This window comes from Peromyscus californicus, unplaced genomic scaffold, assembly GCF_007827085.1.
Source record: "Peromyscus californicus insignis strain IS unplaced genomic scaffold, ASM782708v3 Scaffold_5__1_contigs__length_169319896, whole genome shotgun sequence".
Lineage (NCBI taxonomy): Eukaryota > Metazoa > Chordata > Mammalia > Rodentia > Cricetidae > Peromyscus > Peromyscus californicus.
The window spans coordinates 89,813,941-89,830,757 of record NW_026294573.1 but is presented as its reverse complement, the minus strand read 5'-3'; the positions used below and the strand labels follow the sequence as shown (position 1 = coordinate 89,830,757).

The window sequence follows — 16,817 nt, the reverse complement described above, 5'->3', positions numbered from 1 at the left end:
TGGGGTAATCTGTGTCCACTGATGAGAGAGGGCATCAAAAGATCTTTCTGGATCCCACTAATGAGTACTTCTCCTGTTGCTTTTATTCTATATTCTTTGATGCAATAAATCTTAACTCTGAGTATAACTTGTTCCTGGGTCTTCTTATTTCTCACAAATCACCAAATGGAACATTGCTATATCTCACCAATTGAAAATTCAGAGGAGAAGAACTGGGCTGGGTAAAAAATGTAAAGAGTGGGAAACCCTCAGTAATCAAGATAAATGACATTTTGATAGAAATTTAACTACTAAAAGATTAATACAAAACTCCTTAATGGACAGAATGTAAAGCATTAAATAAAAGCATAGTTTACAACACTGGAGGGTGATTTGTGTTGGCTAATCCCAGAGAAGACACACATAGGAGCCTCTCAGTTGCTAAGGCAACAGCAGTATCCTTTGCAGTGGTACTAAGGGTTACTAAACTGAGCTGAAAGCTACCTCACTTTGTTAACTTTCCTTCCATCCTGCTTAGTCTTTGAACTCTACAGTTCTCTGTCTAGAGTATCAGCTGCTCTGGAGACTGACTGACAGCTGACCAGAACCTGAGGACCAGGTGAGATTTTTTTTTTAGTTCCCTAGAAAGAACTCCTTTGTCTGCTATTGTCTGTAGCAGGATGGATTTTACTGAGTAAGCAAGTGATGCTGACTCAATGTAAGCAGACGTTGTACATATTTGAAGAGTTTAAATGGTCTCTCAAACTTTATTTCTAAATTTCTATTTATTTATGAAATTGTAGGGAGGTGAACATAGCTGGATCCTGAAGTTCTGATATCAGCCATATTGTTAAACAACTCAGCAGTAAGCCATAACCTTCAAATCAACTATAAGGATCATATTGTAAGGTATGCATCAAGTCTAGTGCTTGGCATTTTCTGTGCAGTTTTTTGAAGAATTTCAAGACAAATTTTCAAAGATGAGTGATGTAGTATTCATCTCACAAAGAAGGAAAATGAACCTTAGGATGGCTTATTACATTCCTAAGTCGCTCAGTAATAGGAAGAGAGAGGACTCAAACAACAGTGGTCCAATTCCTGGGATAGTGAGATCCAGTTGCAAGTACTGTCTGGGAAGAAGGCCAAGCATAATGTGTTTTTGAAGTAGTTGAGCACAAGCATTTGGGAAGGATGTTTCAGGCACACCCCTTCCTCATTGCTTCATCTATTATCTTTTCCTGGTCTTTAGGCCACTGTGTGTGAGCTCTGTTTCAGTCCCATTCTTTTTCTAGCAAATGATGTAGGATGCTTTTTGCCTCTACACCTGCTTTATTTTATGGCAGATGCTTGTTGGAAATGACTTCTGTGATGTCAACAGGAGCCCTAGAGTTTGCAGACATCTGGGTAAGAGCTTCCTCCTACTTAATGTGAGAGTCCAGCAAATGATTTCTTGTGTTATAAGTTATTCACTTGTGAATAATTTGTTTATTAGCACATACATGCCCATTTTCCATTGCTCTTACTAGTGGGCCTATCTAAACGCTTTGGGAAACAATTTTACTCTAACGCAAGAGATAAAAGTCGCAAATTAAGTTTTGATAGTTGGCTCAGGCATAAGCAGTTGGCCAAGACTTGCTAATTCTTTGTTTTGCTTCCTTTCCTATGTTCTGCAGACATCTGCTTAGCATGACACCAAAGTTATTGGTATAGTGGAGCCATTGTTCAGTCTCAGAGGCACGGAATCCCTTAGTATCATCTGCAAATATCATTACGTGTATGTTTGTTCATTTTTTTTTTCTGAAGAGAGTTTGTAGCCTTTAGTGGATTTTTAGAATGGCCCATAAAATTTATCATCTATATATATAATAAAAATATATGATCCACCTTGTATGTAGTTTTACTTTCTATGATTTTCTTACCTAGGTAACCATGATCTGAAATATTACATAGAAAATTCCTGAAGTAAACAAAAAGCCTAAAATTAGATGCCGCTTTGAGAAACATGATGAACTTTCATGCTTGAGGAGTGAATGGTTCCTTCTGCCTGCCCATTAGGAATTCAGTTATCTCATCATCAGACCTACGTGCTTATGTTCAAGTAATCCTGGCTTTTCTTAGTAATAACCCCAAACCGTTAAGAGCAATGATTGGTGGCCGAAGAGAAGCTATAAAATATTTATTTTACATGGAAATGTAAAACATTCTTTACTTACTAAGGAATTAAAAGCATCATATACATTTCTAAGATCTACAGTAAAGATGAATAGGGCAACCCCTCCATGTTATAGATAGGATCATTCAGTAGATTCTGTGGTTTCGAGCATCCACTGGTGGTCTTGGAATGAATTCTTTTTTGATAAAGGGAGATTAGTGCATGTACAGTAGAACACTACAGTCAGTATTTACCACAGTGAATCTTCCTGGAACATGATATGATGCCTTAGATGAAAACGCTAAGGAATATAACAGAAAGGAACAGCAACCTGATTTATTACTGGAATGTGGAATTTGCTCTGTGTGTGTGTGTGTGTGTGTGTGTGTGCATGCACGTTTGTACAGGTGTATGTAGAGGTGAGAGGTTAACCTCAGGTATCACTCCTCATGCACTATCCACCTTGTTTTTTGAGACAGCATCTCTCACATGGTATGGAACCCACCAATTTGACGGTCTTAGTTGACGGCAGTCCTTAGTCATCCTCCTGCCTGTCTTTCCAGCACTGGGATTTAAAATGCACACTACCACACTTGGCTTTTCATATATGAGTTTTGGGCTTCAAAATCAGGTCTATGTGCTTCTGTGGCAAGCATACTGACTGAGCCATCTCCCTACCCACCACAGTCATTTCTTATATTGCATCCCCACCAAACAACTTCTTATGTGAAAACTTCCAGCAGCCAGGGAAGGACCACTAATTACCACAGCCCCAGTCATGATATATGGTTTTATGTGTTTTCGGTTGTTTTTTTTTTTTTTTTTTGAGTTCTACTTTACTCATGATGTATATACACTACAAAGGACATGGGCAAGAATGACAGCCAAAGAAAAGACTGAAAGCCCAAGGAAGGCGTAGTGTGGGAAATGTCTACTTGGAAAGGCTGGAGACACGGCAGGTGGGGGTCGCGGGATTGGAGCAAAGCAAGCCTGAGATTCTTGGCATCTACAGAACAAAAGGGGAACCCTAGCTCTTCCTATCTGACACAAGGACACACACTGTGTTCCCAAAGGAGGAAGAGAGGCTCCTGTGTTCTAGGGTGATTTATGGCTTTTTTTTTTTTTAACTGTGAACCTTTAAGAGGCACAGTGCACAGTGGCTGTTTGCCAGATGTCTTGCTGGAATCATAAAGACATTTCTTGAAACAACCCTCAATAGAAACTGGACTCTAGCTTTTAAAAATGGATAAACAGTACTTAATTGCTTCAGTAAGTCAGTTTCCAGTTGCATGACCCAGATGAAGGGGTGGAGCCCATTTCTGGAAGTAGTTTCAAAGATATGAATTCCATTTTTCTCTACTCTCTAGAAGACAGTTGGTGCCAATGAAAGCTTTCTTGCTCTGTTCTCCTAACAGGAAGACATTCAAAGGAACGCATCTTTTTGCTTGGCCACCCTAAGCCCCTTCCTTTGCAGTGACTCTTTGCAGACCACTGTGAGACAGAAACTGGGGGAGAAGGATCCAGACATGCCATGGTTTAACTCTAACTCTTGACACAATGAGAAAAGCAGGGCCCCATGGAACCCTAAAGACCTGCTCAGACCCCATTTTGAGGTTTGAGTCGAAAGAAGTAAAAGGTTTAGAGTGTTATCCCCCTTCAGATCTCCACATCTTTTTCTTGGCTCTTGCCTTTGGTGTAGACAGTTGTTTTGTTGCTTTTTTTTTTTTTAAGCAGGTTTTCATACGTGATTAGAAATAGATGCATTCATACATTGTAGAAATCATTTCAAATTGTTTAGTTTTAAAAAAGAGACTTTTATATGTCTCTCAGTGTGTCTGTGTATATTTGCATGTACATGCTGGTGTCCACAGAGGCCAGAAGAGGGCATTGGATCCCTTGGAGATGGAGTTGCAGGTGGATGTGAGCCATAGGACATGAGTGCTAGGAACTGGACTCTTAAGCACTGAGCCATCTCTCCAGTCCAACTGTTTAGGTTTTAAACTCCATAATCAGGATGCTATGCTAATAGTATTCAATGAAAACGTCAATTCTTAAGGAAACTTTTTGGAACATATCTATGTACATTATAATCAGAGGCTTATTGGGTGGTCCTGGAATAGAAGTTAGGGAGTTACAGGAGCTGCTGGTAATATCATCAATTCAGTTAATTTTATTTTCTGATAGTTGCCTATCAGCAAATTTAAATCTGAGTCTTTTAGTGCTATTTTCAGATGTCGAGTGTCCACAAGAGTCCACATGGTAGCTCTTGCTCCCCAGGACACTGTTGGGAGGAGGTGGGGACTAGTAGTAGTATGCATTGAAGGCATACTCTAGAGGGGAATTAATTATAGGATCCCAACCTCTTTCTCTTCCTCTTCTTAAATTTATTAGATTTTTTTTGTTGTAGTTGATGCTAAAATATATCCAGTTTATAAACATGGAGACTCTATGGGAATGATTTAGGCTTAAGTTGTGGATAAATTCAGAGTTTATTATTTATTTATTTAATTTATTTATTTGTGTGTGTGTGTGTGTATGTGTGTGTGTGTGTATGTGTGTGTGTGTGTGTGTGTGTGTGTGTGTGTGTGTGTGTGCATGAGTGTTTACCTGCATGTATGTTTGGGCACCTTGTGCATGCTTGGCCCCTGAGAAGGCCAGAAGAGAGTGTTAGACTCTCTAGAACTAGAGTTGTAGATAGGTATAAGCCACCATTGGGTAGTTGGAACTAAACCCAGGTCCTGTACAAGAGCAGCAAGTGCTCATAACCGCTGAGCCCTCCTTACACCTCCAACAAACTCAGAGTTTAAAGCACTGATATCTTGGCTGGATTCTGCTTTCCTCTGCATGGTAGCTTCTTTATCTGACCCCATGTGGAGATGAGCTCTGCTGTAGCTTCTGTCCTGCACTTCTCGACTGTAAATCCAGCAGCAGCAAAAGAAAAAACTTTGACATAGCCCCTTCAACCAAATTCTGGCATTAGTTTTGGTGTGATATGAATTGGCTTGATTAAACAAAGGGGTCCATATCTGATGGGGGATAGAATTAATTGATAGGTTGGAACCTAGAAAAGGAGCCTTGAGACTAAAGGTAGGAAATAGGGCTCCTGATAGACAAAGGGAGTGTGGATGCTGGGTGGGAAAACACCAAGCCAGAAGAAGGTAACAGATGGAGGGGATGTAGGCAAGGGGTACAGATGTGACTGATTTTACAAGAACATGCTCTCGTGTTTGAGATGGTGACAAAGATGACATACACAGGCAATTAGACATGTAGGTGGGGCAAGTTGAGGAAACACATGTTAAATAGTTTTATTTTCAACTAAAAGCCACAGGAAGAAATATGTAGTGTTTAAAAAATGTCTTAAATCTATTGCACCAAATATATTACAGCAAATACTTACCAACAAATAGAAACAAAAAATATAGTTGTACAGCCAGTAGATCAAATAAATGCTTTCATTTCCCCCAATTTAGACATGATCTATAAAACCTAAGCATAACTTTTAAATGTCACAAAATTTTTCATAACATTTTAGTTGCAAACTATTCCATAGAATAGATGACTCATAACTCACTTAGACATTCTGCTGAAAAAGGCATTGTAATTGCTTCTATTGTCAACATTAGAAATCATGTTACAATTACATATTCAGTTACTGTTTTTTTCCCTTGAGGTGTTTCTACAGCATATGTTCCCAGGGACAAGATATTGGTATGAAAGACAATGTATATTTTGTGCCTCCTGAGTTTGCTACAAAATAATAGTTCATGAAGCATGTGTGAGTGACTATCAATGCCTCCAGTCATATCTGAAAATACTAGCTTTATCATGTGCTGATACTTTAGCCATTTTATCCCATTCATATCTACAAGAGGACAACTAATTAAACCACTAATGTCAGGAGGGATCTTACACTTCAATCATGATAACATATTTCATGTTTACAATAAATGAGGGAAATTTTATAGTGATCTCTATTTTATAAATAGGGAAACAAGGACATGAAAGGACTAAGTAAGCCACCAAGGGCTCCATAGCTAAGAATGGGAGAACTGGTGTTTGGACCATGGGGATTGACCCCAGGCCAGGCATACTCAGTCATGAGGCTGTATTGCTTTATGATAAGTTTTGGTAGATGTTTCCTCACATCCTGTTAATGACTATATACTCTAGTGTGAGAATTTCATCATGCCCTTCTCTGGCAGGTTCTTGATAATTCTGTCCCAGAGTAGAGGGAATAGTGGGATTTTTTATGATTTGAATGCCTCACATGGGGAGCGATTTACTATAAGTCATGTATTTTCTTTATCTTTCACTATTGTGTATTGTGTTTGAAATGAAGACTTATATTTAAAAAAAAAAACAAGTATTTTCATCTAATCAAGGAACACCAGGGTTTTTATTTTAGCTCTGATGGTTGTATCATCTAATCCATCCCTGCTGGTTTCCATGGAAACATACCTTTTGGGTGTGCTTGAACATCTGAAATGTGGGTACTGCTTTGATATGACAGAGTTGAGTCAATTCCTGGGAAAGAAAAGACATGTCACTAAGTCACAGTTTTGATGACTTTCTCTGTACCAAGTGTGCTACTTGGTGACTTCTAAGAAGCAGTGTCTTAAATCCCAAGGGCCCCTGACACTTCATGGGATTTTCCTAACATACTCTCAAAGCCTCCAGGACAACCCTGTGTAAAGAGGACCATTCTGGTACTCTTGGGTTTCTTATCCCAGAGCTCTAGGCGAGGGATGAGATGGAGGTCAAATGGAACGGATGAGGAGTGACTAAATGAGGGTGTTTAACAACGCTGAGTGATGGCAGAGGAGCCCCAGGAAGCCTCTATGGAAATACCATATTGCGAAAAGAGGAAGGACCAGGCATGTCTTCATCAGTCGCACTGAAGACAGGCGAGACACACTCAAGGCTAGCAGTTTTCCCTTTAAGCCCTGGTATCCTTTCTCCCTCACTACTCATCTTTACTTCTGAATCATTTGGAGCCCAAGGACAGGAGAAAGGGCCAGAATGCCATAATTTTAATCCAGACCAACTGGCTTCCAAATGGCATTTTTTATTCCCCTTGTTTAGAAGGTGAATACAGTTAGCTGACAATGGAATTGAACTCTCTCGTTGATATACCATTTGATTGACTTCAACTCTTTTCCACCCACAATGCACACAAACACAAAGGAGGATTGCACACACACTAAGTTGTATTTTTAGTTACAATTGCCACAGCAACAGCTAATCCAAAAGCTATTATTAGAAAAGTGTGTCTTTTGCTTCGCCTTAAAAGACAGAAAGCTATAATCGGACAGCTGAGAGTAACGGGTGTTGGCAAGAATGTGGGGATCAGAACTCTCTGCTGTAGCAGTGAGTAAAATTTATACAAATACTATCAAAGAGCTCAAATCTTCCCAAGTATGCCAAGTCTGTGTCATTGACAACATTCTGACTAATTATGACACAGAAGATAATGAACTTTTGGTTTTCTGATGGTTTTAAAGCTCAGCTTCAATCCGATGCTTGGGTAGGTCCCTTGCTATCTTTTCTGCTTTAGTTTGAATGCGGAATACCTCTCCTGGGTTAGTCTGGTCTCCAGCATGGAGCTATTGGGAGGTAGCAGAACCTTTAAGAGGAGGGGCCTCCCAGGAGGCCTTTAGTCCTTTTGGACCATGCCCTTAAAGGGGACTGTGGGACATTGGCTCCTTCTGTTGCTGATTAGTCAATAAATAAAACACTGATTGGCCATTGGCTAGGCAGGAAGTGTAGGCGGGACAAGGAGGAAAATAAAGCTGGGAAGTGGAAGGCTAAGTCAGAGAGACACTGCCAGCCGCCACGATGAGAAACAGCATGTGAAGATGCCGGTAAGCCACGAGCCATGTGACAAGGTATAGATTAATGGAAATGGATTAATTTAAGCTGTAAGAACAGTTAGCAAGAAGCCTGCCACGGCCATACAGTTTGTAACCAATATAAGTCTCTGTGTTTACTTGGTTGGGTCTGAGCTGCTGTGGGACTGGCAGGTGAGAGAGATTTACCCTGACTGTGGGCCAGGCAGGAAAACTCTAGCTACATCCTTCTTTCTCTCTTTTTCTTCCTGCTGATGGTGGGATCACTTGGTTCTGCCATGCGCTCCTGTCCAAATGTGGTGGTGCATGCCTTTAATCCCAGCACTCGGGAGGTAGAGCCAGGTGAATCTCTGTGAGTTCGAGGCCAGCCTGGTCTACAAAGTGAGTTCCAGGACAGGCTCCAAAGCTACACAGAGAAACCCTGTCTCGAAAAACTTAAAGAAAAAAAAATGTGCTGCCTTCCACAAGTCCAAATGTGCTGCCTTCCACAGGTCCAAAAGCAACTAGGCTTTGGCCAAGGACTCAAATTTCCAAAACGGTGAGACAAAATAAACCTTTCTCTTTCTCTTAGGCATTTTTCTATAGTGTCAGAAAGCTAATTAATACACTTACATTTCCTTATTATAAATTAACAACTCCTAGGAAGAATAATCCCTAGGAGATAAATATTAGTAAGACATATTTGGCTTGAGACTAGGAGGCTGATTATTTTGGGGGGAGGGACAGGAGAAGGGGGAGGATGGATCTAGGGACAGGAGGGAAGGATTTCCTGGAAATTTTTTATGCTGTATAAGCACCCCCCCAAAAAAACTCAAACACCTAGGATACCAAAATGAGACATGTTAAAATGTCTGTAATTATTGAGTTAGGTTTTAGAAAAGTATTAACTTACCACAACCTAAAAATAATTTTTCACCTTGGCTTCATTGTAATGTCTGCCTACCTTAGCAGTTCTCAACCTTCCTAATGCCGAGACCCTTTAATACAGTGCCTCATATTGTGGTGACCCCCCAACCATAGAATTATTTAGTTGCTACTTCATAACTATAATTTTGCTACTGTTATGAACCATAATGTAAGTATCTGGTATGTGATCCCAAAGGGGGCGTGCCCCACAGGTTGAGAACCCCTGGCCTACACTGACAGGCTGGGGAGCAAGTGATGAGACTGTTGGAATTGACTGCTGATGTCTGCTACAGCAGGAGGGAGTACCACGTATTTGCTAACATTTGAAGAAAATTATGTAAAACAGTTTGCTACATTCATCATGAAAACAAAGAGGTGGAGCCCCACTTGTTTTTAACCAGGCAGTGTCATCACTTTCACAGAGTGACTCAGTGACATTGCATTCAGGTTTGGATGGTCCACACAGATGATTTCAGAGTCCTACCTTAGAGGAGTCCACGTCCACATTAGCAAACATGACGTTTTGGTATTTTAAAGACATTGCCTTCAAGACAAAAGAATAAAATAACATAAATATTAACATTTGCACCAAAACCGTCATTTGGAAAAAAAGAGATGTATGACTTGGTTGTTAAAGAGACCCAAGCATCCTTCTGAAGGTTCATTACAGCCTAGAACTTGAAGCCCCTCAAGGTCCAGCAAGGATCCACTGCAGAGTCAAAGAACAGAACTGAAGACTGGAGTTTCTAGATTTGAGGACCAAAAGCAGAGCAACTGAGCTGTGTGCAGGGGGCCAGACCTACCCTGTTGGGGGTGGGGAGGCAAAACAGGATTTTCCTGAAGGTGTCAAGGGATTACCTGTAATGGTTTTCAAAATCTGTCTGGGGCGATGGGGGTGGGCTTAGATCAGCATTAGAAACTGGGCCGTGGTCCTAGCATCTGGGCAGAAGATGCAGTTCTCTGAACCTGATGTGTACTTGGTGCTTTGACCTTCTCATCTTGAAGGAGTTTGGGAGGTGGATTCTGGAGGCAGTAGAAGGGTTCTTGACGACCATCACCAGCCTAGTGTTCTCCCAGCCACCCGCACTCCCTGCAATCTACTGTATACGGAAACTGGACTTTCCAGACTCCCTTGTTCGCTGACTTCCAACTAGCCAATGGGAAGCCATGAAAGATGGTAGGAAGGAGGAAGGGGTTAGCTCCTGCTTCTACTCTGTTCTGGAAATGCTTTCTACAGAAGTGGTGACAGCAGGGTCCTGGCTCTGGGGTGAGGATGAGGGATAGTGGTGTCTCACGTCAGCCCAGATTTACGTTCAGACAGCTGTGTGCACACTCCATAGGCACTTGATATATCGTCTCTTGATTTGCTTAAAAATCATGTCACAAGCATTTGTAGTCACCCCTCTCAAATGGAACTACTCCTGGAAGGTGACATACAAGGTGTCCAAAGCTTGGCCAAGTGGAGTCAATACCAGCTGGAGCTCTCCCCGGGGAGGGAGAAGCTGGAAGCTGCAAGACACGGGAGGGCTTAGGTGGATGTGTGAGAAACCCTGCCACTGGCAATCCTTCCTGCAGTTTTGTGTGTGGATTGTGATTTATGTGGGGGTTCTTTCTCCTGTGGTCCCTCAAAATGGTGATATGGGAAAAAATTCCTGTATAATAAACACAAAGATCTTTGGGGCTTGAGAATATTTCTCAGATTAAAACAATGATTCTGAGCTGGGTGTGGTGGTGCTACTCTAATCCCAGCGCTTGGGAGGCTGAGGTAGGAGACTCACAAGCCTGAGGCCTGCTGGGTAATATATGGAGTTCTAGGCCAGGTCACTTATTCACAGAAAAAAATCCCTCTTTGACAAATGTCCTTCTGCTCTGTTTTATCTGCATATATAATAAATGAAGGCTATAGAATTCCTTTTCATTCTTCTATTGGAAGACATGAACTTTTCTTTTAGCGTTTAAATATTGAAGATATATACTAGGAATGTTCATGAGTAGGTTCATTTTATTTGATCAAGAGCACAACTGTTAGGCCATAGATTAATTGAATGTTAATTTTTAGGTCACAGGTTAATTAATAACTTAACATGCTATATTAAGTTATTTATAGGCCTTTATTTTTCTTCTAACATCCTAATATATATATATATATATATATATATATATATATATATATATATATATATATATATATATATATATATATATGTATGTTATACCTTATAAGTAATTACTAAATTATTTTCAGAGTAACTATATAGTTTTACCTTTTTGTTAGGTTGTTTTTTTTGAGACAGGGTTTCTCTGTGTAGCTTGGAGCTTGTCCTGGAACTCGCTCTGTAGCCCAGGCTGGCCACAAACTCATAGAGATCCACCTGCCTCTGCCTCCTGAGTGCTGGGATTAAAGGCATGCACCATCACCACCCGGCTAGTTTTACCTTTCTACCAACAAAAATGTAATATACAGTTTCTCCACATCCACCACCAGTTAAAAAAAAAAAGACTTGGATTTTAGGGCTGGAGAAATGTTCATCAGTAAAGTGTTTGATGTTCAGTCATGAAGACCTGATTCTGATCCGCAGAACCCATGTGAAAAATAGTTAGGTGTGGTGGTGTTCACTTGTAATCCCAGCTCTGGGGAGCTAGAGACAGATGGATCTCTGGGCTCATTAGCCACCAGCCAGGTTATCCTTTGAGTGAGTTCCAGCCCAGTTGGAGACCTTGCCTCAAAAATCCAAACCAAACCAAAATAACAACAACATAGAGGGTAGATGGTGTTTGAGGAATGATGGTAGCTGAGGTTGTCTTTAGGCCTCCACCTGCACATATGCACACACACACACACACACACACACACACACACACACACACACACACCCTTAGGTGGCATATTATGTGCCTTTTATTGGCTACTGGCAACAGCTTTAACTGTATGTCACCTGAGTGGATTCACACTTTTGTATCTGAGCACTGGCTATTTCTGTGGAATAGTTAGGGAGTCTTCTTTCTTAGTTTTGAGTGACAGAGTGGTCTGTCAAACACTAAAATGTTCCTTCTGGATAGTTCAAAAATTTCAGGCATATAGATGTGTGGTGGGGTGGTCCAATGGGTAAAGCCTTTGCCATGAAAGTGTAAAGCCTGAGATATCTAGAACCCATGTGAAAGCCTTTGGGTATGGTGCATGCCTATATGCTCAGCATGCAGGAGGCAGAGACAGTGGATCCCCAGAGCAATCTGGCCAGCCAGATTAGCTTGACTGATGAGCTCTGAGTTCTGCAAGAAACTTTGCTTCAATAAGTGATATGGAGAGCCATTGAGGAACACATCTTACATCAACTTTGGACCTGCACATGTGAACTTGCATACATGCATGTACACTACACATATACAAATGCCAAAAAAGAAATGTCATGTAGTTCTTTTCTTTATCTGCTACAAGTTCATTCACAACTAAATATTGATGGTTGTGACTGTTGTTAGAATTAGTTTTGGCAGATTCAAGAGGCCAAGTGAGGAAATCCAAGACGTTTAAAAATCTCACTGAAAACAGAGTAGAAGGTTTTTAGTTGTCTCATTGTGGTCGTTTGAATGTAATTGACCCCCATAATCTCGTAGGGAGTGGCACTATTAGGAGATGTGGCTTTCTGGGAGTGAGTATGGCCTTGTTGGAGGGAGTGTGTTACTGTGGGGGCGGGCTTTGAGAATTCCTATGCTTAGGATACCACTGAGTGTCTCAGTTGACTTCCTGCTGTCTTTTGGTCAAGATGTAACCAGTATCATGTCTGTCTGCACACTGCCATGCTCCCTGTCATGATGATAATGGACTGACCCTCTGGAACTGTAAGTGAGCCACCCCAATTAAATGCTTTCTTTATAAGAGTTGCTGTGATCGTGGTGTCTCCTCACAGCAATAGAAACTAAGACAGTCATCATGGAATTAAAACTTCTTCATGTTTGAAGGAAGGAATACATGTCACAAAGGTGACCCAAAATAACCGGGAGACATTTGTACAACTAGGAGAAAGGAAACTAAAATTCCCTGATGTGGGGGCTGGAGAGACTTCTCAGTGGTTAAGAGCACTGGTTGTTCTTCCAGAGGAGCGGGGTTCAGTCCTGGGCAAACCCATGGCAGCTCACAACTGTCTGTGACTCGAGTTCCAGGGGAACTGATGCCCTCTTGTGGCCTTCATGGACACCAGGCATGCAAGTGGTGCACAGACATATAATACGGCTAAATATAAATAGTGTGTCTATCTGTGGTGTCTCTCAATATTTGTAAGTTCTGGGCTCCGACTTGGGTAAGATGTAATGGTATGAATTCCCATTCATTTGTACGCTGTAATTCTTCAGCATATCCTGGTGTTCCTTGGTGAACTGCCCACAGACAAATAATCCCAGTCTTTGGCTATCTCCTAATGAAATTCCAGGATATTAGCTTCTGGTTCACTGGGATGCTTAAAATCAAACAAACAAACAACACAACAGAACTACACCCTAGGAATAGTTCAGAAGTAGAAAAACTTTTAGGAGTAGCTGGGAAAACTTTGGGGGACCAAAATTCCTTTGGCAGCTATGAGATAGATGCTGGAAATACTTACCTGGAAAATAGGGCCAACCTTTTTACAGGGGCCACACCACGCTGCTGAGAACTCCACCACCACAAGCTTGCTCCCAGCAACCCTTAACAACTCTTTCAATTCATCCTGAAACCAGAACACATGGGGAAATGTTCGTGGTCATGGACTCTCACAAAGTCTTGCAAGAAATAAAACGAAAATCTTGCGAAGGGTACAAGAATTGGGGAAGTCTTCAAATCCAGGCACCCTACCTTTCTGTCCTTCAGCTGGTCCAACCTTTTCTTAGTGAGCCTGAGACTAGACATAGCTTTTTTGCGTGAGTACACACGAGTGGTGATATATTGGCAGACAAGTTAGAAGTCTGCTTACCAAATGGCACAGTAGCAGCAGCTACCTTTGGGTGGAAGTGGGTCAGCCCGGAAGAAATGAAAGTATTAAGGTGAGAAGAGAAGTACTGTGCAAGCTGGATCTCTGTATTTAATAATTTTAAAGACAGGTGAAATGTATCAGTGGTGAAATGTCTTGCTTCATGGGAGTGATCACTCTTAAAGTCTTAATCAATACCGTTTATTTAATAATTTGACTTTTTTTTCTAAACTCCCTAAGTTAAATTTCCAATAATTGTTGATATCACTTAAAGTCTTCCATCTTGGGACCTCAGGTCACTGTATTTATATTTGCTTCTGACTGTCCTAAACTAGCTCTTTGGGGCCTGGTTTTTCCTCTTGGAGTCACTCTGGTTCACTCCTATTCTTCCCCAGCCCCTCACTTGCGGATGGTAAGCCCTTGTGGAACGCCCACTGGATGGGAGAAGGCTAGCTACAGGAAGTGAGTGCTCTTCACAGTTGATTTTCTCATTATTCACTGGAATTGAGACTAGCTCATCCACTCTGATGTTCCGAACTGTGGTCTTTATGCCCACCGTGTTCAGTGTATATTCTCATCTTATCCATTTCACAGCCAAGGGCGCAGACATTCCCCAACTTCCCTGTAGCCAGCCAGTGGGTGGTGGTTCTGCGGCTGGGATTGTTCACTTTGGCAGCTTGACTACAGAGCATATTTCTTCAACCAATACTGATTCCTCCAAAATCAAAAGACAAAAAGCACTCTTTTCACTGTGGTGAACATCATCACCTTAAGCACCCCTGGACTAGGTGTTAATCAGGTTAGTTCATAATTGGATTAAGCAGAGCAGAGCTATCCCCATTAGGGGTGGAGTTAATTCCCGAGAGATGGCATGCTTGCCCTTCAGCAAGGAGAACTTGATAATTAAGTTCCCGTTCGGTTTAGTTTCAGGCAGGTGAGACTGATGATTCAAAGAAGGTGCTCCCACTTCCCGGGCCTGTATTTCTGCAGGATGGGTGACTGGGTTCTCAGGCAGCCCAGACAGGCATCTGTTTCCCAGTTTCATCTGTTTCCTGTGGTATTAGCAATTAAACCCAGGACACAGCACAAGCTAGACGAAGTCTGTCTTTAGCCGTCTTGTTACTTTTTATTTTGAGACAGAATTGTACTGTCTTGCCTAGGCTGGACCTTGTATTCGCTGTATAACCTAGGCTGGCTTCTAACTTGCAACTCTCCCGCCACTGTCTCCCGACTAGCTGGAAGTACCAGCCTGCATCACCACCGACCTGGCTTCTCCCATGCTTTTGAGGTTACACAGTGAACTCCAAGTCAGCCAGAGTTACTTGGGCTCTTCTTTTAGTGAGACCCCAAGACAAAAGACATAAAACAAACCAAAGAGTGGAACGATCTCCCTTGACAGAGAGCGATGGCGGGATCCTGGATAGAGGAAATAATTCCAAGTGTTTAACAAGTCTCACTGAATATTGCTTTTGAAGGATCTTGAAACATCTCATGAAGCCAACGAACTACTTACCATGTCATTGATCATCTGCACCATGATTAACATCTGGGACTCCTGATAACCCTCTCCTGTTGGTTCAGGTGGACCACTGTAGCTGTCCCAGTAAGCGTGGCATTCTGGATGGAATGTAAAGGTAGCTTTCCTGTGACGTCACTGAATGGGTCACCTCAGAACCTGGAACTTTGGCAGACTTTGAACCTAGTCTCACCTTTAGGCTGTGACTAGAGGCAACTAGTTGGCAAGCCAAGAACCTGAAAACCAAGGGCTTTGGATTCAGAAGCCAGCCGTCAGTTTCTCTCATCTTGACCTTATCCTTTGGTCATTGATTTCCACACATTTCTTTCTTCTCTGACCTCCCCCACCTAAGCAGAAAACATCAGAAACGCACAGCTGAGTTCATGAAGAAATTATGTGCTGTCTCTCATTGGCCGTGCAGTGGTGTGGTGGAGGAAAAGATGCCCATCCCTGCCCCTTGCCACCTGCAGCACGTAGGAGAGCTGGCCCTGTCCCTTGACTGGGCAGTGCCGTAGAGCTGGCCCTGGTAGTATCAGTGTGGGTGAGCTGGCCCCAAAGGTGTGAGAGTGGGAGAGCTGGCACTGCCCTTTGTTGCCTGTGGCAAGAGTTAAGCTAGCCAGGGAAGTGCTGGAGAGCTTGCCCTGGTGGTGAGGATGCAGGAGAGCTGGTGGGCTGACCAACTCAGCTATCACCCAGGCCCAGATCCATAGCTATGAGTTGGCGCACCCCAACATCTACCCCATCTATGAACTGCTGGAGCCTGTGAAGGGGCCAGTCCTGCAGATCCAAAGCTGCAGGATCTCCATGACACAGGGCAACAACAGGATATCTAAGAGGAGTCCCAGTGAGGATCCAGGATTGATAATGTAGCAGAAGCCAGAGGCCGCTTATAGGACCAATGACTCAACTTAACGAACATTTGCGAGTAAAGATGTATGGAGACTCAGTGTAACACTACAGCTTCCATGATGAAATTTTTGTTTTTGTCTTTTTTTTTAATTTTTATTTTATTTTACTTTTCAGGAGGAGGTTGCAAGGGCAGAAGGCAGATACAAAGGGACAAAGAGATGAGTGGGATTGAGGTGTACGATGTGAAATCCACAAAGAATAAAAAAAAATACGCTGTGTAGAAAAGTACTAACACTTTAATCCTATAATAAGCTTCCTGTAAATTCATTTCATGACTCACAGATTCCAGAACTTTGCTGTTTTGTTCTAAATCACTTAGACTATAAAGAAACTTCACTTTCACACAATCAGAAGTTGGCAAACTTTTTTTAAAAAATATTTTTATTTTATAATTAATTTAATTTTACATATCAGTCCTCCCTCCTCTCACCCCCTAGCCTTCCCCCTCAACCCACCACCCATTCTTACCTCCTCCAAGGCAAGGTCTACCCTGGGGAGTCAGCCAAGCCTGGTAGATTCACTTGAGGCAGGTCCAGTTCCCTCCTCCCTATACCAAGGCTGAGCAA

The 16,817-nt window shown here is 42.0% G+C and overlaps 1 protein-coding gene across 1 annotated transcript in view; it reads right to left on the bottom strand.

Annotated features, from left to right (window-relative positions):
- The window catches only part of Txndc8 (thioredoxin domain containing 8), a 28,022-nt gene extending 12,659 nt beyond the window's left edge, over positions 1–15,363 (bottom strand). Inside the window, exons 1-4 of the mRNA XM_052718435.1 lie at positions 15,340–15,363; positions 13,482–13,586; positions 9,371–9,430; positions 6,593–6,658 (exon numbers count right to left, since the gene is read on the bottom strand). Coding sequence (XP_052574395.1) covers positions 6,593–6,658; positions 9,371–9,430; positions 13,482–13,586; positions 15,340–15,363 — 255 coding nt within the window. The remainder of the gene's footprint in view (positions 1–6,592; positions 6,659–9,370; positions 9,431–13,481; positions 13,587–15,339) is intronic.
- Between the last annotated feature and the right edge of the window lie 1,454 nt (positions 15,364–16,817).